The 26,860-nt window shown below is 44.0% G+C and overlaps 1 protein-coding gene across 2 annotated transcripts; it reads left to right on the forward strand.

The window, feature by feature from the left end:
- The first annotated feature begins 5,041 nt into the window (after nucleotides 1–5,041).
- f8 (coagulation factor VIII, procoagulant component) lies at nucleotides 5,042–26,055 on the forward strand. 2 transcript variants are annotated; one of them, XM_061235980.1, is made up of 26 exons: nucleotides 5,042–5,160; nucleotides 5,195–5,428; nucleotides 5,905–6,014; nucleotides 6,391–6,513; nucleotides 7,185–7,397; nucleotides 7,780–7,956; nucleotides 8,332–8,553; nucleotides 9,614–9,857; nucleotides 10,269–10,434; nucleotides 10,790–10,883; nucleotides 11,500–11,711; nucleotides 12,793–12,943; nucleotides 13,298–13,507; nucleotides 14,377–15,781; nucleotides 16,129–16,294; nucleotides 16,429–16,629; nucleotides 17,065–17,293; nucleotides 18,459–18,641; nucleotides 19,666–19,782; nucleotides 21,419–21,490; nucleotides 21,724–21,809; nucleotides 22,352–22,507; nucleotides 22,996–23,140; nucleotides 23,997–24,145; nucleotides 24,616–24,798; nucleotides 25,239–26,055. In XM_061235980.1, exons 2-26 carry the CDS (start codon nucleotides 5,283–5,285, stop codon nucleotides 25,392–25,394), a joined length of 5,316 nt encoding a protein of 1,771 aa, XP_061091964.1. In that variant the 5' UTR covers nucleotides 5,042–5,160; nucleotides 5,195–5,282; the 3' UTR covers nucleotides 25,395–26,055. The 2 variants fall into 2 exon arrangements, with proteins under 2 accessions (XP_061091964.1, XP_061091962.1); XM_061235978.1 differs by having other exon boundaries at nucleotides 5,069–5,428.
- The last annotated feature ends 805 nt before the right edge of the window (nucleotides 26,056–26,860 follow it).

Consider the following 26,860-nt stretch of genomic DNA (forward strand, 5'->3'; position numbering starts at 1 on the left):
TCCACAACAACACATTTTTACGCTCAACTGACTTATAATTTGAAGCCTTACAAGTAGATGTATTGTTTTCCTACTTATGTTTTGCATACTGAATATCTTTCAAATAACCCGGATATGTACGGACCGGTGTTGACTCAAGTGCATCCTCTGCTGTCAGTTTGGTAGTAGACACCGAGGCTGGGTACTACTACTGAACAAGCCAAATCAAATGCTGTATACTGGTACACACATATGTGTTTAAAATATTTATAACTGGGTATGACATCTAGTGGTATGGAATATACATTGTCTCTCTTACCTTTGTTTGTGTATTAAATGTAAGAGGTTATTCCAATTATTTCATGGTTATCACGTTATTGTGTGGTTTCTGTTTGGTCAAAGGGGCTACAAAGAGTAAATAATTTATAAACGTGTATCCATATAATTATTATTAGACTAAATGATTGTCAGGTAGGTTAACTTTATTAAAACCATGACTCATTTACAAACTGTAGTGTTGACTAAATATTTATTTTGTCTTGTCTAAAACCACTGCATATCCACACTTACTGTATGTCTGCTGCTTCATAAGGTTTTCTTTTGAGAAAGATAGGACATATTTCATTCAATCAATTATTTCAAAATCCCTGGTGCCAATACTACTTACCCCGAAAGTACCATTTGCATGTAATGACCTGTGGCCTGTTTCACAGAGCAGGATTACTGAGTTTGCCGGATAACTGCACCGAGTAAAACCTGGGACAGCTCTTTTTACTTCAGTCCATGTTCCAGATTTGGTAGCCATCTGGGTTCTTCTCAGGGCAGTGATCTGGGTAATTCAGCAATTGTGGAACGCCTGGTTTATAGTATGTAGTTTAGGACTAAATGGGACCACTTATTTTCTCAACATCAACAGGACTTGTGAGACATTTTTTTTTTAACATACTTCATGCACTTACTCACCTCTGGTATATTGTCTCTTCTAGCGAAAGCTGATAATATTACACATGCAGACCCATGTGATACGACCTCTGGCCTCCATCTTGTGTTCCAGAGTATGGCTGACTCCACATTCTTCCTGTTTTAATTGACCCTAAATTCTGCGAAAGGTAGAGAGAAACCTCCTCCGTTGATAGACGCTTCTGTACGGAACCAGCCGAACACACACTGGTGGTCTGGCAGCTCCGGCATCAGTAATGCAGACCTGGTGGGGGTCAGTTTCAAAACACGTACTGCACACCCTGCTGGGAGTTATGATGGCTGGTTGCCTTTCAGGAATGGGCGCCAAAATGAATACCTGTTGCAGGTTTTTTACAAAATTGGTGCTGCATGATTGACTGGCTAGTATAAGCAGCAATTTAACGTAAGTGATGGCAGATTCTTTTTTTCTCATGATACCTTGGTGAATCCATGCTGTGATGGGTGTGTGTGATCAACACCAGATGGCAGTATAGAGTACATATTTCCTACCATGACACACTGTGAATAATGTGATCTAACTAGGTACAGGAGGGATCAGAGCACCGTGCAGGTGTGTAGACAGATGAAGTCATGTACTGTAGTGCAGCAACAGTGTAAGGGCTGTATTAAGGCTAACATTACACTCTCAGAATAAAAACAAAACCTGATTCCATAGAAGAACCATTTCTAGTTCAAGGGTTTTTTGTCAGGCAACATGTTTCTGAGAGCTGGGAATTTTTCTGCAAGTGTACATCTGCCTGCCATATACAGTGAAGTACTCAGTGTGTAGAATCATACCCTGGGCATATTCTCCCATGTTGCTCCTTTCCCATAACTCCTTGAGAGAGACATTTTCCGATTCCCCCAGCAGACGCTTATTTTCCTGAAGATCTCAGTGAATCACTACAGCGCTGACATTCTGGGGAAGAAGCGTTCAAAAGGTTGTGTGCGGGAAGTCATCTCTTCACATGCCAAGGAATGGCAGGAGTCACGGACCAATGCACGTGGATGTTTTTCACGTCTAGGGCACAGAACAAACAGGACACAGAGGAGCAGTGAGGAATACACTGTGTCATACGCACTGCGCCGGGATTCATTTCTCAGGTGACGAAGCGTCTTGAATGTGATACTATAGGGTGACGTCATTTACTTTCCTGCACATGGGTAGACATTGTCACTGTATCAAAAGTATTCAGGGTGACAAGAATATGGCCGAGATTAAATACACAACAAAGATTGAATGTCTTTTATCCTGACAAATATTGTTGCTGAATTTGTCAAATTGTGAAAAAGACAACAGGGATGTGTAGCGTCACAACTCAAATCCCAGGACAAAATTCTTACCCCTCATTATATTGGTTATTCCGCTGATGCTCCTATTGCGGCTACACCGGGCATTGAGCCACCCAGTTACGTACATTAACCACTACACCGCAGCTCCCCCACACCAGGAGACTGCCTCTTCCTTCATCCAGAAGAAAAGCTAACTTCTGTTTTGTGTCTGTTAACAATGAAGCAATAAATTTAGATGGTAGTTTCACCATCTGACCGGATACCATAAATCCACCACAGTTTAGCGGTAGACAGGGCAAAGTTTCTAAAGGCCTATGGAAATGCATCCTTTTGAGTCTGTGCTACTGCTGCAGGTTTGCTAGGTCACCAACACCCAGTTTCTCAGTCCAGGAGATCCCAAACATGCTCTTGGCACCTCCTTCTTGATCTCTCATGGTTACTGAAACCATGTGTAAGTTATTCCAAAGCCTTGTCCTTAAACTCATTTTACTCATTTTAAAGGCTTGGCTCATTGTTTCAAATAGCTTTCTCTGAACTCTTCATTTCCCACAAATAGATTTGTTTCATTGATGGGGTGTCCATACCACATACCAAATGGCATGTTCCTTTTTTGCATAATATCATGTGCTTAATTCAGGAGGAGCAATGTGGCTTCCGTCCTGGTCGTGGAACCTTGGACCAGCTCTTTACCTTGGCGGGGTTGCTGGCGGGGTCATGGGAGTTTGCCCTTCCAGTCCACATGTGCCTTTGTGGACTTGGAGAAGGCTTTCGACCGTGTCCCCCGGGGAACCCTGTGGGGGGTACTGCAGGAGTATGGGGTACCAGGGCCATTGTTACGAGCCATCCGGTCCCTGTATAACCAAAGTGAGAGCTGTGTCCGCATTCCTCGGCACAAAGTCAAGCACGTTTCCAGTGGGTGTGGGACTCCACCAAGGTTGCCCTTTGTCACTGGTCCTGTTTGTGGTATTCATGGACAGGATCTCAAGGCGCAGCCGAGGTGAGGAGAGTGTCCGGTTTGGTGACCTCAGAATTGCGTCTCTGCTTTTTGCGGACGACGTGGTTCTGCTGGCTTCATCGGACCGTGACCTTCAGCACGTACTGGAGCGGTTTGCAGCCCAGTGTGAAGCGGCCGGGATGAGAGTCAGCACCTCCAAGTCTGAGGCCATGGTTCTCTGCCGGAAAACGGTAGATTGTTCCCTCCGGGTTGGGAACAAGTCGTTGCCCCAAGTGAAGGAGTTCAAGTATCTCGGAGTCTTGTTCACGAGTGAGGGTAGAAAGGAGCGTGAGATCGACAGGCGGATCGGTGCAGCGTCAGCAGTAATGCGGGCGTTGCACCGGACCGTCGTGGTGAAGAGGGTTTACCGGTCGATCTACGTCCCAACCCTCACCTATGGTCACGAGCTTTGGGTAGTCACCGAAAGAACGAGATTGCGTATACAAGCGGCCAAAATGAGCTTCCTCCGTAGGGTGGCTGGGCTCAGCCTTAGAGATAGGGTGAGGAGCTCGGAGTAGAGCTGCTGCTCCTTCGCGTCGAAAGGAGCCAATTGAGGTGGTTCGGGCATCTGATCAGGATGCCACCCTTTGGAGGTTTTCCGGGCTCGTCCAACTTGGCGGAGACCCCGAGGTAGACCCAGAACCCGGTGGAGAGATTATATATCTCTCCTGGCCTGGGAACGCCTCGGGATCCCCCAGGAGGAGCTGGAATGCGTTGCTGGGGAGAGGGACGCCTGGAATACCCAGCTTAGCCTACTGCCACCACGACCCGAATCCGGATAAGCGGATGAAGATGGATGGATGGATGGATGATGTGCTTAATTTATTCCTTATAAGACATGAAATCTGTTGAATAAGGAATAATAAATGGCTTGTTTCAGTTATATCACTGAACCTGAGGTTGGAATTTAAAAGGAGTATAAAGGCTGAACCAGATCTCCCAAAGTTGTACAGGAAGGTGTTGTGTGTTAGGATTTGGCTGCCATAACCTCAGCTACCTCTGAAAAAACTTCTACACACTCAGAATCTCTGCTTTGCACAAAGCTGAACTGTAGCTTCACTTGTTATTTCACATTTTCTGCATGATATCTCAGAAAACTCAGAAAGTACCCTGCTGGGTCAACGTTTTCCTTTCACAGACCCCTCTATCACCTGTCACTTCGAATGATCTCATTATTTTGGACACATCAAGTGAAAAACAGTTGGAGTTGGCAGACTGAGAATAATGACAGTATCTTAACAGCCCCATATAATATACAGTAAAAGGCTGGATTGAGAATTACTTCAGCAGTAGTCCCCTGAACTCTACAGCTAAACAGTTACAGCTGTACAGAGCTGCACACAGTCACCATACATTACATGAGTGTTTTGTAGAGGCCATAGCCATACATGTATTAATGGTATTAAGAGCAATGCTGTTGTTGTTTTGTGCTTATATGTATGTTTTTATTTGTTTCGTTCATTGAAATACCCATTTTTAATTTAACTTAAATTTGACCTTGTTTAAGAGTTCCCAATCAGGATGCTAATATCTTCAGGATCTAAGGATTTAGTGCACTTTAGACAGAGGATATACTGTACTGTACCCCCAACAGAAGAAAGCCTGCTTTGGTCATTCAGTGTTTTTTTACATTGTATGACCTACATTATTAAAACACATCACCACAGGATGCCTGTGTGTTCTTTCAAAATAAACAGAATGTGCTCTCCCTCAATGCACGCGCACACACACACTTGCACACACACACACACACACACACACACACACACACGTTTTCCTCCTGTCATTTCCTTATCTGCCTCCCTCTCTCCTGCCCACTGTCCAGGCTGACTAATCGGAGCTGGGACGTTCAGTGTTGCGCAAGCCTCGGACAGTTCTTTAAATACTTTCTCCCATTAACCTGCCGTGAGTGAACGCAGACCAGCCGCGTTAACCTGCACTGAGTGAACACAGACCAGCCGTGTTAACCTGCGGCGAGACTACACAGACCAGTCGCGTTAACCTGCACTGAGGGAACACAGACCAGCCGTGTGCGGAGTGCCGTGAGAGACCCGCGATGAAGACGCTGTGGCTAATATTAATCTTCATCAGCGTCCACATGATGGAGACGCAGGCTGAGAACAGGGAGTTTTACATTGCAGCGGTGGAGCTCGGCTGGGACTACCGACACCAGGAAAACCTGGATGTCCCACTCGTGCAAAGGTCTGAATATTTTTATATAATGTTTTTTTTCTGCTTCTTGTTCTTAATGCATTCAGTGTACAGTAGATGGGAGAGATTCGTTATAGACAGTAACACTGCCCACCTGCTAATGTGACAAATTCTGTAATGTTTTGTTAATTTTGTTTTTAATTCAAGGTGGTCCCTCGGGGAAAAAAATGCACCATGTACATACTAGTAATATATTACGAATAACTAAGTAACACGGTAAATCACGACAAATACGCAGTTTTGTTAATTAACAGTCTCTTCACCCCTTGTTTTGTTTAAGCAATTCAGCTATGGCTGTTATAACAGATACTGAAGAGTTTCTTGTATTAACCATATATAAAAAAATATTTTTTTTACATACATTTTCTGTATCTATATGGCAAAATGTTCTCATAGAACACATATAGTCGTATTTAACTTTATCAATGGCATACAGTATAATAGTAGGTTATGTCTTCGTTTGCTAGAAAGCGAATTCTGCCTTCCAAGAATGGTGTCGAGCAATACATGAAGGCTGTTTACTGGGAGTATAAGGATTCTACATTTTCAACTCCGAAAGCTAAGCCACCGTGGATGGGTCAGTACATCATTGGCGATTGCATATATTTGACATTTTGTGTGACTCTTCTCCTTACTGGTTTCCCTGGGGTTGGACTACCTGCCTGGTTTTGACAAAGTTTAAATCTGGTGGCGACCCAACTGTTCGAGCTTCTAAATTGCTAAAATGTAAATATGTTTTTATAGAACCAGAACTGCTCGCCACGAACGTTAGCTAACGTTAGCGAACACTGGATGGTGTTTATGGGGTATTAGTGCCTTTTAATAGAAAATCATTCCCTTCTGATTGGGGCCATAATGCGTTTAAATAACGTTTCTAAACTTGATTTTCAGGCTAATTGAACGGTGGATGGTTACTTTATGTGCAGTTTAAATGGCTGTTTTTTGTACCGTAGGTATTCTAGGTCCAACCATAAAAGCTGAAGTCAACGACAGAGTCGTGGTCCATTTCAAAAACTTTGCCTCCCTACCCTTCAGCGTATGCCCGGTTGGCATTTCCTATTGGAAGCAGTCTGAGGGTGAGTCAGTAACTCCAAGTCATAGACAGTCATAGATCTGTATGACTGAAGAATTGTTCAGGGAGGAACCATTGTGATGTGTGAAGAGACCGCTTCAAATCACTTGAATCACACAAGGCAGCACTACTCGACTCGACTCGTGTCCGCAAGAATTTGCTTCAACCGTGCGCTACACCACCTGATTTCACAAATTATTTTACTTGCCTGGTTCCGATAATAAGCTAATTACTGAAATCAAGCCGTGTAGCACACGATTTAAGCAAATACCTGCAGACACTGTGGCCCGCTGGACGTGGAGTTGAGTAGCGCTGCTCTAAGGTGAAGCAATCCCACTTTACAATTAGGTTAAATTAATTGGCATTAACGAATGTAGTTAACTTACAATTAGCATAACTAATACATAAACAAAACTGTGCCGATTAACTTCTCAGTAGTTGGTTAATTACATTCATCAATACCAATTAAGGTAACCTGTGTTACTGATAAGGCAAACACATTTCAGTAACAATTGCAGTTAGTATTTTGGTGATATAATCAATAAATGTTCATCAGGCTGAGAAACTGAGCTTCTCCACTGCACAGTGACAATCTTGTACATGTACTGTACAATTATGTTATGTTGTGTTATGTTATGTATACATGCCCACTAATTGGACAGGGCTGTCATTCAGGGGCAGGTTATGACGACGCCACATCGAACCAGGAGAAGGAGGACGATGCTGTACCTCCAGGAGGTTACTACCGCTACGTGTGGGACATCCAGCCAGCAAACGGGCCCACCCTGAATGACCCGGAATGCCTCACGTACTCGTACACCTCCCAGGTGGATATCATCAGGGACTTTAACTCCGGGCTCTTCGGCACACTTCTGGTCTGCAAAGCAGGTGAGACCCTTCAACCGTGTGGCGTTTTCTCCTTCTGCCTCAACCACAACGAGGGGCCTCATTGTACTGGGGCCGGGGTGGCATTGGGCGGGGCGACATTGGCTCAGGTGGTAAGAGCAGCTGTCTAGCAGTCGGAGTGTTGGCTGGTAGTTGCAGGGTTGCCAGTTCGATCCCCCGCCTGGGCTGTGTCAACGTGTCGCTGAGCAAGACACCTGACCCCTAAATGCCCCCAACAAGCTGGTTGGTGCCTTGCATGGCAGCCCATCACCGTTGGTGTGTCTGAATGGGTGAATGAGAAGCCTCAATTGTACAACGCTTTGGATAAACGCGCTATATAAATGCCAACAATTTACCATTTACCGATGTCCTGATTGCCGTCTAGGGAGTCTGAAGAGAGCCAGCCAGGAGAAAATTCCAGAGTTCATTCTGCTCTTTGCCATTTTTGACGAAACAAAGAGCTGGTACGGAGAAGGAGGGGTAGCGCGGGAAAGGGTCATGAAGGCCAGGGAACGAAAGCTGCATCACACCATCAATGGATACGCCAACTCCACTTTAGAAGGTGCGTTGCCCTGAAGTTCGTGAAAATCTAAAACTTTAGTTTATGTATGTATATCTATATCTAATGTGAATGATGTGCAACACCTATTTAAATTAGCCACATTATTTCTTTAACTTTTTTATTGTTCTTAATTACGTAATCTATTGTTTTAATTGTGTCCCTATTTTGTTTGATCACAATTTCTATTTGCCTTGTTTTATTATATGGCGTTGTATGGCTCGACCATTTTGTAGTATTTTATTGCTCTGTAAAGCACTTCAAGTTGCATGCCTTGTGTGAAAGGTGCTCTACAAGTAAAGTTTATTGTTATTCAATATGCTCAAAATGCTGCTGTTTGTATAAAGTCACAGCAACCCCTCTTTCTCGTGACTTCAGGCCTGAAAATGTGCCGGAAGACCAGTGTAATTTGGCACATGATTGGCATGGGCTCATCCCCGGAGATCCACTCCATCCACTTCCAGGACCACACCCTGCAGGTGCAGAACCACAGGAAGGTGTCCCTGGAGGTGACGCCCATGACGCTGGTCACCGCGGAGATGAAGCCTGCTGCCACCGGGAACTTTCTCATTTCCTGTCAGATCCACTCTCACCTGAAAGGTATAAACCTCACCAGACACCACTGTACAGCACAATCACGTCTGTGCATTTATTCATCTCAAATGTGAAATATAACAAAGAAAAGTTTCCATCAGCTTGTGGGACTAGAACAATAACCACAAATCCACATAACCCCAGTTGCATAATGAAACCACATCTGTTTATTATGCAACTGGAGTTATGTGGATTTGTGGTTATCGGTAGTTCGATCCCCAGTGTAGCCACAGTAAGATCCACCCTTAACAAGGCCCCTAACCCTGCATTGCTCCAGGGGAGGATTGTCTTCTGCTTAGTCTAATCTAGTAGTCTAGTCTAGTAAATCGCTCTGGATAAGAGCGTCTGCCAAATGCAAATAATGTAATGTAATGCAATGCATAATTGTTTTGGATTCAAATACTTTTCTATGCTTTACTGAGCTTGTCTGCTGTATTGGAACCTATTAAATACAAAAAACCATTGGCTGGCTCACTTGCAGCAGGCAAGATCAATGAAGCACAAAAAAGTATTTGAATCCAAAATGATTATATTACAGGCAGATGCTCTTATCCAGAGCGACATACAGTTGATTAGACTAAGCAGGAGACAATCCTCCCCTGGAGCAATGCAGGGTTAGGGGCCTTGCTCAAGGGCCCGACGGCTGTTTGGATCTTATTGTGGCTACACCGGGAATCGAACCACCAACCTTGTGTGTCCCAGTCATGTGCCTTAACCACTATGCTACAGGCCACCCCGATTAAAAACAGTATTTGACCCAGGTCTGATAATAAATGCAAATGCAATTCATGGTAAATGGATTGTATTCATAGAGTGCTTTTATGGGAATTCAATTGATGCCTCTCATTCTCTCATTCACACACACTCATGGCAAATGGCTGCTATGCAAGGCACCAACCAGTTCGAACAATTGGGGGTTAGGTGTTTTGCTCAGGGACACTTCGACACACCCAGAGCTGTGGAATGAGCCGGAAAACCTTCCAACTGCCAGACGACTGCTCTTACCCCCTGAGCTAACATCGCCCACTGATGTTTTGTGTGCGGTCTTCTTCTTCTTCTTCCCCAGCTGGGATGAGTGCGTTCTTCACTGTGGAGGACTGCCAGGAGCCGGCAGACACCCTGCACAAGAAGCATGTGGTCGCTCCGGAGGACTACGCAGACTACGACCTGGAGAATTCGGTGAACGCCATCATAATGAACTCGGTCCTGATGGCGCGGTCGGCGAAGCTCAGGCCCAAAGTGTGGAGGCACTACATCGCTGTGGAGGAGACCACCTGGGACTACGCCCCATACCTGGGAGAAAGGGACAGGTGGGCTGGGACGAGGGGACACTGATCCCTTCATCTCATTCGATTAGATGTATTTATTTGCACAGGAAGAGCACATAGGAACATCATTCATAAGATACAAGACAATTTGTGCAGGAGCAAAAAGAGACCCTAAGGGACGTATATACCAGTGCTAGAAGAAAATACGAAACAAAACAAAACCAAGCAAAAACACAAAAAAGTTATAGCAAATATTAAACATAAGAAAAATTGTATTTTGTAAAAACACTCATACAGTAGTAAATAAATGCACAGTTTGCTTGGGTGTCTGCTCAGTATGAGAGTGTGAGCATGTGGTCCTGGGTGTGCAAGCTTGCACATTACATTACATTTCACTTCAGAGGAGCACTTTGCATGGTCTGATGCTAATGTGCCCTTGTTTTCATATTTCAGGGCCCTGGCGTCTGAGTACCTTGAGCAAGGCCCACAGCGGATAGGAAAACAATACAAGAAAGCCCTCTATGTGGAATACACGGATGACAGATTCGCTAAACGAAAAATAGTGGAAAGAGAACTCATGGGGCCTGTGCTAAGAGGAGAGGTTGGAGATCAAATTGAGGTAAATATAACTGTGAGCAATTATACAAGGTTTTGGAGAGGGAATCTGGGGCAATTGTGTGCACTGAGCAGAGAGAATTATGCTGCTGTGAGCACAGCACAAATGATAGTCTAGCACCTACTGGTGGTCATATTCACTTCCTTTGGAGATGATGGGTGATCGATGATGATGGCGATGGTGATGATGATGATGATGGTGGTGATGATGATGCTGATCATCATGATGATGATGATGGGTGATGATGGTGATGATGATGATGATGATCAGGGTCATGATCATGAGGATTATTAAAACAATATTTCAGAACAGCGCTCACTTCTTGGGTGTAAATGTCTTCTTTCTGAATGGTTTGCAGATAGTGTTGAAGAATTGGGCAAGCCGCCCTTTCAACATCTACCCAAACGACCTGACCAGCATCCATGCTTCAGGGGGCAAGGATTTGCTAAAGGGTAAGAAAACCACTTTTAATGCCATGATACTGTACATAAGCGCCTGTAGCTAAGCAGAGCTCTGTTGTATGCCTGCATTGTTTCAGGAGCAACCACCCTGCAATAAAAGCCAGGTTATGGGGCAGCCTTTAGCCTAGTGGCTAAGTGGCTTGTCTGGGACCCAGAAGGTTTGTGGTTTAAATCCCAGTGCAACCACAATAAGATCAGTGCAGCTGTTGAGCAGGGCCCCTTAACCCCACATTGCTCCCAGGGGGATTGGCCCCTCCTTAGTCAAATCGACTGCGAGTCTCTTTGGATAAAAGCGTCAGCTAAATAACCGTAATGTAATGGGGCGGCCTGTAGTGTAGTGGTTAAGGCACATGACTGGGACACACAAGGTTGGTGGTTCGATTCCCGGTGTAGCCACTATAAGATCCGCACAGCCGTTGGGCCCTTGAGCAAGGCCCTTAGCCCTGCATTGCTCCAGGGGAGGATTGTCTCCTGCTTAGTCTAATCAACTGTACGTCGCTCTGGATAAGAGCGTCTGCCAAATGCCAATAATGTAATGTAATGTAATGTAATGTAACTGTGATGGTTATTGCTGTCAATAAGAGTCCTGCTGTTTCCACATTGAAAGGGAAGGCCATGAGGGATTTTGCTGTGCAGCCCAACGAGACCTTTGTGTACCTGTGGAAGATAACCTCGGAGGACGGGCCCACGCCCTCAGACCCGAAGTGCCTGACCCGTCTGTATCAGAGCACCATCGACCCGGTCCGAGACGTGGCCTCAGGCCTCATCGGCCCCCTGGTTGTGTGCTTCAGGAAGACACTGGACAGGAGGGGCCATGTGGTGAGGAACAGTTTATTCATGGGCCCTCATCGACCCATTGGCTCAAAACCTGCTTTTTGGCTTCATTCCTTAAATGAGCATAACCTTCGTGGCAACGCAAAACTACAATGTGTACCTCGTAGTTATCAATGGTTTGCTATAGCCTGAGTTGTGTACCCTCAGAATTTTCAGAATCCTTTCTTAGAAACGCCTCTATTAGAATGCAGGCAATAGAATTTCTTACCACATATTAACATAAATACCTAGTACTTAGGGGGATGGTAAAATGAAATGATCAACTTCTGTTGGCAGAGCATACTGTACTAAGTGTACCTGAAAGCTCTGGTTAGAAAGCCTTTTTTGCCTTTTGTTCCTGCAGTGTCCTGCAGTTTTGTCCAATTAGGAAATATTTATCATCAGAACTGCGGGCACTTATGAGCAGTGAACCAAAAAACAGAAACCCAAATCTAGTCACGCACTGTAATAGGCCAGTACAGCCTGTATTTCTCCCAGGATTTAAAATTCTGCAGGAGGAATGCTACTTGGAGACAGTAAATCAACCGAGGCGTAGTTCATGAAAATGAAAAACATTTTCTCACACGTCATTCCAGATTATCTCATAAATGCTCTTATGGGTGTAGGTCTGGTTCGGACAGAGGAACCTATGATATACGGATAACATCATTGCCATGCTGAGGGACTACTAAACATCCGGCTGTGAAAATGAACTGAATGTAAAATATGTATGCTCCCTTCTGTAAAATCCAACTGTGCCAGCTTGAAAATTGAGCTGGTCAAGTTGGTCATAAGTGGGTCTAGGTGGGTGTGAGCTGGTGAACCAGCTAGTGCTGGTAGCTTGTCTGAGCTAGTAGCTGGTCAACCTGGTCAAACCATGTCAAGCTGGGAGCTGGTCTGAACTGGTCAACCAACTGAACTATGTCAAACTGGAAGCTGGCCTGAACTGGTCAACCAGCTATTTCAAATCCTAGCTTGAACTGTTTTTTTTGTTTTCTTTTCAGCAGGGCTGCTCAAGGCTTTTTGAATGAGATCATGCCATGAATGCATGCTGAACATGTTGTTGAATCTTTATTCTTTTTTTCAGTTAATGTCAGATAAAGAGAAGCACTTGATGTTCAGTGTTTTTGACGAAAACAAGAGCTGGTACATCGATGAAAACATAAAAAAATATATTAAAGACCCCTCTACAGTGACGCCTAATGACCATGGGTTCTATAACTCCAATGTAATGTACAGTAAGTATCAGAACACTAAATTAAATATAACCTTCATGTTGTATCATCTTTTTTTTTCATTTCCCCTAAAGACCAGTTTCGCAGACACATAATAATCCTTAATATTAATCCTTGGCTGAATTCTATTCTGAATGGAGATTCTCCATACAAAACTGAATTCAGCCCAGGACTAAGCTTAATCTTTGTCCATGAAACCCTAAATGTTTCATGGCAAACAAACAATAAATCATAAAAGTTTCACAAATTGTAGACGGAGTATGTTCATTCACTGAAACATTGGTGAAATACATGTATTTCACATTTTGGTGAAAGACCAGTCTAACCAGCAATATAATGCCCATGTTTTTGCCATAGATGTCAATGGGTTCATGTTCAACAACCTACGTTTCACGGCCTGCTTGGATGATGTTATCTTCTGGCACGTGGTGAACGTGGGCACCCAGAGCAACTTCCTGTCTGTCTACTTCACCGGAAACATCTTTGAGCGTGACAAGGTGCATGAGACCGTTCTCACACTCTTCCCCATGACTGGGGAGACGATCAGCATGGAGATGGAGACAGTCGGTAAGATCGTGAGTTTTCAGTGGAAGAGATTACTTACAAACAGCTCTCAGGTGGTGCATCCAGCTAAAGAATTAGCTACCAGTATAGTGATGTGGTCTTAGTTTGGATCAAACCCCACACCAGATGTGGACATGACTCCTGTGGTGTCATTCCAATGGCTACCAATGTATTGCCCAGTGGGAGAAGCCTCCTATTGGCACAGAATTCCCACCTCACACTATTAGTCTCTGGAGAGAGTAACACAGCTCATCATAAGCTGGCCTAGACGGGTATGAGCTGGTCAACCAGATACCAGCCGTTTCAAAACATAGCTTAAGCTGGTCAAGCCATGTCAAGCTGGGAGCTGGTCTGAACTGGTCAACCAGCTACCTGCTGTTTCAAAACCTAGCTTGAGCTGTTGTTTTCAACAGGGTACCTTAGAGTGGGGGCGACCTGTAGCGTAGTGGTTAAGGTTAAATGACTGGGACATGTAAGGTCGGTGGTTCTAATCCTGGTGTAGCCTCAATAAGATCCGCACAGCCGTTGGGCCCTTGAGCTAGGCCCTCAACCCTGCATTGCTCCAGGGGAGGATTGTCTCCTGCTTAGTCTAATCAACGGTACGTCGCTCTGGATAAGAGCATCTGCCAAAATGCCAATAATGTAATGTAATGTAGAGTGAAAAGAAGAGGCAGCATGCTAGTGTCTCCTACTGTATACTGATGAGACGTTTCAGCAATAGGATAAGTATATATGTATAATTAAGCATTCCAAGTTAGGAAAGAATGGACCAGCATAGCTTCATGACAGGAACACTGCTGCATTCTGAAATAGTATGCACCCCATGGCATATGCATGGAATAACCATTACAGCTCTAATTTTATAATTTCAGGTGCATGGGAAATCAGTGCTTTGGATGCCAGTCTTAAAAACCGTGGCATGAGTGCAAAGTATTCCGTAAATTATTGTGACCAGAAACTGCCGTTGGTGGACAATCCGGATTACTATTACTTTTTGGCGGAGGAGGAATACCAGGATAACCACATCGCGAGAAGCAGCAGTGGGAAGAACAGGACGCTGACCATCCGTGCGTGCAAGAGGCAAGTCGTGAACAACACGCTGGCCACGACGGCCAACACCACTGTGCACAATCTCAAACCCGTCTGTGTGATGAAGCGTATCACAGTCAAACAGAACGTAACTGCATTCTCCAAGGGTGACATTCCGGAGGATGTCCTACAAGAGCTGGACAGAGAGATAAAGAAGAGTTCTGCTGAAGATCGGCAGAGCTTCCCTACAGAGTCCCCTGAGGCATATAACACAAGCAAACAATCAGGTTCTCAGGCTGATCTGGTGGGAACAGCAGTTTTGAATGATACTCTTCCGCCAGAGTCCGACAAGCACTTGGAGAAACAACCGAGAGTCAGGAAGAGGGCAGCAGAATTTCTCATGATAGGACATGCAAACACCACCCCTGACCTCGACACAACCCCTCAAACGGTGCCTGTAGAAATGGAGGAAGAAGGCAATGTCAGCCTTCCAACTCCACACGTAACACTGCCGTCATCAACCACAGATCTGGACCATAAGCAGTTTGATGAAAGAGAAGAGCTGGTGACAGCAGAGGATATGGTTGAAAAGAAGCAAGAGGAGAACGCTACAGTGGGCAACCTTCAAAACATCTCCAACTCTCCATCCACGACTCTCCCCAGCCACAGTCAGGAGCGAGAGGAGAATGCTACAGTGGACAACCTTCAAAACATCTCCAACTCTCCATCCACGACTCTCCCCAGCCTCAGTCAGGGGAGCACCCTCAAATCACTGATGTCCACCTTGGACAGCAAGCTGCATGGTGGCCCTGAAGGTGATGGAGTGCGGAGACGCCATGCCAACGGAGAGGGACAAGGCTCCAAAACACCGAGAGAGCACCAGGAGAACCAGGTGCTGAAAGACAATTCAGATTTAGGGCAGGGTAATTTCAGCCAGTTTGGCAAGGAGCGGGGCGGTGTCAACCAAACGGACTCTGGTCACAACGCACTGGACGAGCAGTCGTTGGACTTGCAGATCCTCGATTCGCAGGTAAATGTTTCAGAAAACGCTAACTCTACCAAACAAGGCCCGTCCCTGGATTACGATGACTACAGTGAAGAGACCAACAGCACTCGGATGGATTTTGATTTCGAGGACGATTTAAACATCCGTACCCCGCAGGGTAGATACCTCAATTACTACATTGCTGCAGAGGAAGTGATGTGGGACTATGGCATAAAAAAACCACAGCAGTTAATAAAGCCCAGGTACAGTGTACAGACTCACGATCTACGTCCATAATGGGCTTTCTGACTGAAATGGTTTGTGTAGCACATTTTTAGATACATTTTACATGTGTATTACATGTTTTACAGTATTAAAGCAAAGTAAAAAAAGGTTTTCTATTTAAAGTACCCAATGATTACATCTATATTATGGTAATAACTGAGCTAGACACCTAACCCGCAATTGCTCCTGAAGAGCTGGTTGGTGCCTTACATGGCAGCCAGTTACCATTGGTGTGTGAGTGTATGTGAATGGGTGAATGAAAAGCATCGATTGTACAGTGCTTTGGATGAAGGCACTATACAAATGCAGACCATTTACCATTTAGGGAGATGCGGAGGGGAATGAGGAAGTACTTCCCAGAGTACAAGAAAGCGGTGTTCCGGGCCTATATCGACAAAGACTTCAACTACCCTGCAGCACGAGGAGAGTTAGAGGAACACCTGGGAATTATGGGACCCGTGATTCAGGCTGAGGTCAACGACCTTGTGATTGTGAGTGTGTAGGGCAACGCCTCAATTTCCACCGATAGCTTGTTAGCACGTTTCCTCAGAGAAATATTAATTAATGTATCACTGGGATGATTTTTAGAGGCTCCAATTATAGCCCATGTGTCTTTTTTTTTCAGGTGACTTTTAAGAATCTTGCCTCGAGGCCGTACTCTTTCCACCTCCATGGGGTTTACGATAGAAGCCAAGGGGCGGAGGATGGGGAGGCGGTGCAACCCAACGAGGTGCGGGTCTACAAGTGGAAGATCACGCGGCGGCAAGGACCCTCCACAGTGGAGTTTGACTGCAAGTCCGGGGCCTACTACTCAAACCTCAACACGGTAATCCTCTCTCAAATCAGCAGAATATGGGACTCTCCCTTCTCTTATTTTGTATTATTTACATCAGTTTTCCAAAGTGTAATGTAGTAAGGACACTGTGTTGTTGGACAGTAGATATATAGATACAGATATATAATACATGAAGAGCAACTAAAGCAATGACATCAATTTCGAGTTAAAGAGTCTGTTACAAGCAGGTGAAATGTGATTCTTGAAAATGGTAACTTGTCTGTTTCAAAACATAGCATGAGCTGGTTAAACCAGGTCAAGCTGAGGGCTGGTCTGAACTGGTCAACCAGCTAATCCATGTCGAGCTGGGAGCTGGTCTGAACTGTTCAACCAGTTACCAGCTGTTCAAAACCTAGCTTGAGTTGTTTTTACAGCAGGAAGGGTAACATTATCCATGTACGTGTGTGCTGTATGCATATGTAACAGGAGAAAGACATCCATTCTGGACTCATTGGGCCCCTGATTGTGTGCAAGACAGGCACCTTCCATACCTTGTCCAAACTCCAGCCAGGCATTCAGCAGTTCTCCCTGCTCTTCACCGTGTTTGACGAGACCAAGAGCTGGTACTTAGAAGAAAACATTCAACGCTTTTGTAGGTCGACTTGCACCATCAAAAATGACGATCCCTGGTTCAAGATTGGCAACAGGTTTGCTGGTGAGTGTTAACGCCAATGGTGCAGCACTGAATACAGTCTACAGCTGACATTTCCTTCGCAGACTTCACCAGTGAAGTAAATCCCACAGTCTGCAATTCTGGGGCTTATTGAATCTCAGAACATTGGCATTGCAACTGGTGGTTAATCTTTTGTGATTAGATTGAAATACACATAAATGAGGTGACTAATGCATGGCTACTTGCTGGTGTACTGTCATTAACCTTTTACATTATGCAATTGGCTATGCAAATTTGAACGTTAATGGGAAAGGATTTCATTATGCAGTGCAGGCAATTGAACAAATCTCAAGGTTGAACACTCATTAGAACAGAACATTCCAACAAGTGAGTAATGAATAGTTAATGTATTTATGGGTCACTGGTCTAAGATATTTTCATAAGCTTCATTATCATTATTCAATTAAGGCATTGTTATAAATGTACACACAGGCATTACCTTCATTACTGTGAATGATATCTTCATATCAAAATTAGTCTAGAGTCAAACCAAATAGTGCCTGCAGATACAGTGACTGCACATGTATGTATGGCAGTGCTGACCTCTAATTACAGTAATTAAATTAAGTAATTAAGTACATTAGAGGGAGAAAGAAGACACTAATCATAAGACTGATTTAACTGCTGGGTGTTTTATAATTGGTGCACCTGGGTCAAATACATAATTTTTTATGATATAAATAATACAATAATAATATAATTATTCAAATACTTTTCTGTGCTCAATTAATCTTGCCTGGTGCAATTAAGCTAACCAAGTGGACCTGAAGGTGGAGTTTGCACTTTTTGGGAGTATTTCACAGGTTCCAATACACCAAACAAGCTAAGTAAAGCATAGAAAAGTATTTGAATCAAAAACATTTACATACGTATTTCACCCAGGTCATTTTGATTTGACTGACTTCCTCCATTATATTGCTCTATTTTATGATTTACATGATTGGGATCCGAAAGGTTGGTGGTTCAACCCCCGATGTAGCCCTGATATGATCTAGACAGCTGTTAGGACTCTTGAGCAAGGCCCTTAACCCCGCATTGCTCCCGGGGGGGGTATGGTCCCCTGCTCGGTCTAATCAACTGTAAGTTGTTTTGGATAAAAGTATCATGTAAGTAACAAATTACCTATTACTTGCCTTCTCCTTCTCAGCGATCAATGGCTACGTGGCAGAGACCCTGCCGGGCTTGTTAGTGGCACAGCACCGTCCGGTCCGCTGGCACCTGTTCAACATGGGCACCGGAGGGGAGTTCCACTCCGTGCACTTCCACGGGCTGCCCTTCACGGTCCGCAGCGACCAGGAGCACCGTATGGGTATCTACAACCTCTACCCCGGTGAGCATGGCAGTGTCCACCATACTGCTATCAGTCCTGTAATAATGTTGTGTAGTGGTATGGAGCCAAGCTTCTCCCTGCTGTAAAATCCAAGTTATGCCAGCTCAATTTTCAAGATAGGTCTAGGTGGGTATGAGCTGGTCAACCAGCTTGGCCAAGCTGGTCATAAAGCTGGTCTAGCTGGGTATGAGCTGGTCAACCAGCGACAGTGCTGGTACTGTAGCTTCTCTGAGCTCAGCTGTTTCAAAATGTACTGTAGCTTGAGCTGGTCAGACTATGTCAAGCTTAGAGCTGATCTGAACTGGTCAACCAGCTAAACCATGTCGAGCTGGGAGCTGATCTGAACTGGTCAACCAGCTAAACCATGTCGAGCTGGGAGCTGTTTCAAAACCTAGCTTGAACTGTTTTTGTTTTTTTTCCCAGTAGGGTTTGCCAGAATAGTTGAGACACAGGCTTACAAGCTTAATAAACACATTTGGTTACACAGTTAACTGGGACTTGTAGTGGCTACATTTCAAGGTTAAGAGGGCAGGAACAATGGAACACTGTGTGCAGCTCTGATGTTAACGCAATCCCAGAATAGTCTGTGTCTCTTCATCTGCACAGGAACCAATGCTAAAGAGTTTCAGCTCTTGCGTAATTTCGACTGATTTATCAACATGTAATTGGGTCTACTCCTCACTGGCTGCTTCATTGTAAATGCAGACATGAATGAGGAAATTAACCGAAGAGAAGTATAGTGTCTGTAGAATAGAATAGAGTAGGTCCTCAGTAACTCACGGTCCTCGAGGGCTGAGAACTGCCGGTTCCCGGAAGTCAGGTGTGAAGACAGGCTGGTCAATCGGTAGCACTAATTACCAGGGTGAAGAAGAAAACCAGGGGCTGGGTTTGGATATCGAGTTCTGGAGATTATGATGATCCTTGGAATAGGGTAAGGGTAAGGGTAAGGGGGGGGGGGGGGGGGTGAGAAGCAGGATGCCAGTCACACTGAGTTCCCTCCTCTACCTGACCCTGTCCACTCCAGGGGCGTTTGGCACCGTGGAGATGAGGCCTTCCATGGCAGGGACCTGGATGGTGGAGTGTACCATCGGGGAACATCAGCTATCCGGCATGCGGGCCAAGCTGCTGGTCTACAATTCACGTAGGTTCCTGATATTCATCATTATCCACAGAACATACTCTGTAGAAAAAAAAAAAGTTATGTTATTGAACTGAATCTGTTAATCATGACACCCATTACCTCTGAGTACTAGAGGTAACAGCCAATGCGCAACTACCTTTTTTGAAATTTTTCTTTCTTGGTGTATCATGTTCTTGGCACATTTTGGAATTTACTTCTGTACATAAGTGTACCCATTATTTCACCTTTCATGTTCCTCATCATTACTATGCAAAGGTAAGAGTTTCCATTTTTGGCCAAAGAAAGCGAAGTTCTGGGGAACTTGCTTTGAACGCAACACTTTGAGTGTGCAAACAAACCACAAGTGTGCAGTTACCCCATCTATCCTTTGCCACAAGTTTTCATAACCTTCCTTACTCAACCCCTGAAATAGTGTTCTGTCATGATGGCTGACATAGAATCGTAGATGTAGTTTATTTACTGATATACGATACTGCATAGCAAATAAATTACTGATCACAGCCATACTGCTACAGTTTTTTTCAGGTTGTAAAATCAAATAATTGACGGTCATTCTGCTTGCACCTGCTAAATAGCAAAGTCAGCACAATGCGTTGCCACCTCATCATCCCCAAGGAACATCTGACCTCTGTGGAAACTTGTTCAAATGACTGTTCTGTCTTTTTATAATTATTAATGAGTGAGCTTGCAGCTATTTTGAGATGTGACAGCTTTGCAGTAAACTAAAGGTCACAAAGCAATCTGTCTGCCTAAGTTAATGTTGTAACCTTTACCGTACTCAACAGCAGTGCTGCATAAGGTAGTTTTGGGTAAATGACAATGTCAAATGAAATGGTGAATTCAAATTGATAATGGTTCATGGTAATTCTTCTTGTCGGGAAGGAGGAGAGGGGTAGGATGTGGGCAATTGGGGACACAAATTTCTCCGTTTCCAATCTACAGAGCATATTTTATGTTCAAAATATCATCCAGTATGAAATGGAAGTGTAGTTATTAATTAAAATCAACCAAAATGTACTCGTATGATCGAGCAGAATAACTGGCTAACTACTTTGGCGAGGTTACTGTGAGTTAAACAAATATATACTAATTGTAAATGATTAATGCTGGCCTTACAAATCTTGTAGGAATAGTTTGTGAAATGTTGTGCCCAGGAAATACGGAATGCAACTTCGTACTTTTTACTTTATATTTTTAAGCAATTTCGGAAGAATGTATTGGATTGTTTCTATTCTAGTTTGAACTAGTACCTCTACATTTGCATACTGCCCATGTTAACAGTAGCTTTAGCAACATATTGCCACAATTATTTCATTCTGTCCAGCAGACAGACAGACAGACAGACAGACAGACAGACAGGCAGACAGAGGAAATAGTTCTCTGTTGGTACCAGCCCCGGAACAAATAAGCTAATAAAACATGACACATAGAATCAAACATTATACATGCATCAAAGAATGCAACAGCATATTATAGGCGTTGAGCTGTGAAATGTAATAAGATGGATGTCACAGCACTGCCATAAGTGAAGTCACTGGAGCTTCAGTAAGCACACTGTGTGTACCTCACTAAAATAGTAGTCAGTTTCAGTAGGTTTCTCTATGTTTCATTCAGTTAAGTAAATTTTCTCTTTCAGATTGTGTTGAACCACTGGGAATGCGGACTGGAATGATATCAGACTCCCAGATCACCGACTCTGGCCACTACGGTAGGATTATCTAGAGCTAATGTAATATGCTACAGTCTTCACACAGAATCACTGTGAGTTTTGAACGGTCGCCATTGTGAGTTTGATGTAGTTTTAAGTATTTTTGTCTTGTTGGCTGAAAGATTAAGCTTGCAATGGAGTAAAATTTTGATAAACCAGTTTATGGATTACTGTGCATGTCTATGTGAAAGGCTGTGAAAATGGTCTGGGAATATCTATGCGGTTTTCCTCAGGGAGCTGGGAGTCCAGACTAGCAAGGCTGAAGCTGTCGGGCTCAATCAATGCCTGGAGCGCTGTGAACAAACAGTCTTGGATCCAGGTACAGCAGATTAAATCTTGAGATGCAAAAGAATATGAAAAAAAAACAACAACAAAAACCGATCAACACCAGTTTTACAGCAACCTACAGAAGCTTTGAAGCTGCAAATCAGTTGTCAACCAGGTTTTAAAATATAGATTATCATACTTTAAATGTTACCAATACTTTTTTGCTTTGGATGACATACACACCAGCCAACTATTCAACCCAGTGGTCTTCCCTGCTGTATAATCTAGCTATGCCAGTTTGAGCACCTTGAAAATCCTGCAGGTCAAGCTGGTCATATGCTGGTCTAGCTGGTTATGAGCTGGTCATTCAGCATGACTAAGCTGGTGATAAAGCATGAGTATGAGCTGAATCGGTTGCTGATATGAAGGTGAAAACAAAAACCAGCACAGAGTGAGGACAACTGATTTAACCCATCTGTCTGGTCGCCAATAGTCAAATTAGTCTGCATTGCCCCTTTAAGCCCTTTAAATATTCTTAAACATCTGCATATAAACTACATATACTATAAACAACACTGTTCTTCTGTGTGCCAGGTGGACCTGCTCAGGCCAATGCTGATCCATGGAGTTCACACACAGGGGGCGACCCATGGCCTGTCCGAAAGCTTTGTGGTGCAGTACACCCTCTCCTACAGCCTCGACCAGGAGGCCTGGAAGACATACAAGGGAAACAGCACCAAACAGGAAATGGTCAGCACTCATGAGTCCTATTCCACACGGGCTGGTTTGGGGGGGGGGGGGGTGTAGGTTTGGGGGTGGGGATGATGTGGAGGGTACCTGGGTGAAAGGAGGGGGTATCTGGAGCAGGCTGGAAGATGCAGCGTTGGGCTTTGTGTTCACTGTCATAAAATTTACAGATAAAAGTACGACAGTTTTATGTCATACTTGACATAACCTGACATTATGCCATCTTCTGGCGGCTGTTATGTCACGTGTATGGCAGTGTTGTCAGCCTTTTGGCGAGCGGTTCAAGTAAAGTGTTACCAAAATGTTTCATCATCAAATGTTGTAATGATGAAATAAAATGGTCATATGAAGTGTGTGGCGGTGTGTGGCTTAAAGTCTTGTCATTCCAGCTGCTGAATGTGCGGTGTGGAACAGTGACAAACCTGGTTCCCTGTCTGTGCTACCGTCAGCTCGCCCTTTTCACAGCGAGCTGTTGCTCTTTTGCTCTTCAGGTTTTTATAGGAAACTTGGACGGCTCCAGGGTGAAGGAGAATCACTTCTCTCCTCCGATAATGGGCCGCTACATCCGGCTGAACCCCGTGACCTTCCAGAACCGCGCCACCCTTCGCCTGGAGCTGTTCGGCTCCGACGTAAACAGTAGGTCCTGACCGCCCGCTTCAGATGCTATCACTGGACTGAATGCGCTTCATCAGTGCTTATCAACCACATATACATAGGTTAGTAGGTGGTCATACTGGATGGTCATACTGGATCAGGAGTGTACTTGTACTTAGGGGCGACATGGCTCAGGCAGTAAGAGCAGTCGTTTGGCCCGGGCTGTGTCGAAGTGTCCCTGAGCAAGACACCTAACCCCCAAATGCTCCTGACGAGCTGGTTGGTGCCTTGCATGGCGGCCAATTGCCGTCGGTGTGTGAGTGTGTGTATGAATGGGTGAATGAGAAGCATGAATTGTACAGTGCTTTGGATAAAGGCGCTATATAAATGCCAACAATTTACCATTTACTTGTATTCGTATCCTTGATCAACCAGGTGAATAGATGACAATAGATGATAATCTGCATAAAAGCATGCAAACATAGTCAAGGAGCTCAGCTGTTTTTCAGACCAAATGGCAGAATGGGGAAGAAATGTGATCTAAGTGACTGGAAATGATTGTTGGTGCACAGAATGATGCAAAAAACAAAAAAGTGAGTGAGCAGCAGTTCTGCAGACAGAAACGCCTTGTTAATGAGAGACGTCAGAGGAGAATGGCCAGACTTGTCAAAGCTGACAGGAAGGTGACAGTAACGCAAATAACCACACATTACAACAGCGGTATTGCAGAAGAGCACCTCTAAACACACAACAAATCATAACTCAAAATTTTTTATTTTTTTTTAATATATGTCTAATAAATACCTAATGAAGTGCTCACGGAATGTATTCAGTACATATTTTGTGTTCTTAAGTTGGTAGTATATTCACAGCTTTGCGTTGTCATGGTATTCCTCAGGCTGCTCCTCGCCCATGGGGATGGAGAGGAGGCTCATTCCCAACCAGAGCATCAGCGCCTCCTCCTTCCTGAAGACCTGGTTCCTCACCTGGAACCCCTCTCTGGCCCGCCTGAACCTGGATGGCAAAGCTAACGCTTGGAGACCCAAGGTGCTTCCTCCACTGCCACTCCTGAAATCAGTGTGGCTCCTGTGTGGGCTGCCTACCTCAGTCTCTCCTTTCCTTACCTTTCCTTTCTTTCTACGGTCAAATATTATATCAATTATATTACTACAGAATTTCAGTTATTATATACTGTTGCGTAGTTTCAATGTAAGTGCTTTGGTTTGGAAATCATCAAGTAATGCTGCACTGCTCTTAAAGAAAGAGGTTTTAAGATAGATTTTACTGCCTTTTCATATTTATAAATGGAAGTTTGAGGTTAAGAGCATTGCTCAAGGCCCCAGCAGCTGTGCGGATCTTATCGTGGCTACAACCGGGGCTTGAACCACCAACCTTCCAGGTCCCAGTCGTGTACCTTAGCCACTCCAGGCTCCAGGCTGCTTTGAACTGTCGACCTTGTAAAGTGGCGTCTGAATTTTTTGAGTTTTGAACGCCTGTTCCCGTCGTTCTCTTCCCAGACCAACAACCCTCACGAGTGGCTGCAGGTGGACTTCCAGGAGGTGAAGAGAGTGACGGGCGTGGTCACCCAGGGCGCTCGTTCAATGCTGACGCAGATGATGGTCACGGAGTTCACCGTGTCCGTCAGCAACGATGGCCGAGTCTGGTTCAGCCTGCAAGAGGAAGGCTCCTCAAGAGACAAGGTGTCATTTTAGATCGATATCTCAAGTTTACATTTGATACATGCTTTTTGCAATATTTCCTATTTTCTGGGAATACTAATGCTGATTTCACAGTTAGAAATGTCCATGAACCACAAGACACAAATAAGCAATCTCTAGAGTTCTGACACTTAGTGCAATGCTCTTAGTAAGTGGCTCTTTTATTTAACGTCTGTCACTGTGCTGAGAAGGCCAGTGGTGGTTCTGCCTCTGGTTGTCTTTTTCATTGAAACTAAACAGTTTTGTTTTTTTAATCTGAAAAACAGCATTTCTTCACTGTTCAAATGTCAAGCCATCAAGCCCTTTAGGCACTAGCTATGTCAGAAGAACAACAAACATTTCACGGCAGTCGCCAGAATAACAAACCTAATCTGTGACCAGGCGAATGACGTCAATGTTATCGGCTTTTCTTTTCGCTCAAGGTCTTCCCAGGAAACAATGAACACGACGAAGAGTTCCTGAACCTGTTCGAGCCCCCGGTTTTTACCAGATACATCCGGATCCAGCCCAAGGGGTGGTACAATGACATCGCCTTGCGCCTGGAGTTTTTGGGCTGTAGCACACAGCAGAGACTCTGAATGCACAAAGACAGACTTCCACAGTTCAACAGCTCAGAATAATGGAGCAGGCCAGGCATAATGGAAATCTTCATGTTCTCGGTCATTTTGAATGTCTTGTCAGCCTACGTAAACCAACCAGAATCATCTTTTTCCAGTTTCAAGAACCAAGAACCAAGAACCTGCTACTGTGTTATATTCATATTTAAGTACACCTCCTTCAACTGCACTGAAGTAATAGCAATCGAGCACTAAGTTAACCGGGAAATATACATCCATTCTACTCTGGTTGTGTGTGTGTGATTTGTGTGTGTGTGTCTGTGTGTGTGAGCCTGAGTGTGTGTGCTCACAGAAATATATTCAGGTTTGTTGAGAGAAAGGGGTAGAATTCTTATTTTATTTTTACAGATTGTTTACCATTTGTGATGGGTTTGTTTAAAACTACTTAAGCATTTCGTGATCACTGTTTTCAAGGCACTGTACATTTCTGGCTATTTAATTTATCAGTTTTTATATGATTTATGAATTGTAGTTCCACTTCTTCTTTTTTCCCCTTTCCCTTTATCCCTTTATATATTTTTTATATAAACAGAATATGTGAGAACATTTTGTTCAATATTTTTATATGTATGTACCAATGTATGTAACAATACTATTACAAAGAAAAAAACCCAGTTAAAAACAGTTTTTGTGTTTTATTTTTCAGAACCAAAATATATATTTAATGGCATCACACATCAACAGGATACCAAGAAGGAATCAATAGTTCTATACAATGATGACACTGATTAGACATCAAAATAATTATGAATCTTTTTGGTTATCTGCCTTTGTACTTTTAACAGCAATACTGCAGTAGTTGTCCCTTTTTCCATCTCTACGACACTCACTGAACAAACAGGGGTCTTTAGCAGGGTGCTGTGGTCTCTGGCAGTCACCAACAATGACGCCACCAAGCAATTCTGCCCCATTTAGCAGCATGTTCACATTATCACCATGGCTGTATGCAGTGGTCACCCAATTACATTACATCCACTACTGTATACTCTCCACATTTATATATAAAGACCTAAATGTAGCCTTTAACATAGCCTCATTCTCTGTGCAGTCTTTTGTACAGTATACTTCCTAGTAGCCTTCCATTTAATTAAAATGTTCTGCACCAAAGACAAAGCATCATTCATAGTATTGATTTTCTATAAGGTATAAGCATAAAACTATAAGAATGTCGATTTAAGCACAGAAACAGAGATTGCTTCTGGGCTTCACAGATGTTCTAATGAAATGCTTCTTCTCGATCAGGGCTACCTTGCAGCTCTTTTGTGTGGTCCTTTTTTTTTTTTTTTTTTACTTTTGAGCGCACCATCTCTGTGACAGTGCCAGATAATCAGTGTTTTCACTTCAGTTACAATCAGTCCTGCAGCCTGTCGGCGGTCTTCAGTCTGCGGAAGTTCAGTTGAAGTGTCAGTTGGGTGCAGGAGGAGATT

This window comes from Conger conger, chromosome 3 (assembly GCF_963514075.1).
Source record: "Conger conger chromosome 3, fConCon1.1, whole genome shotgun sequence".
Lineage (NCBI taxonomy): Eukaryota > Metazoa > Chordata > Actinopteri > Anguilliformes > Congridae > Conger > Conger conger.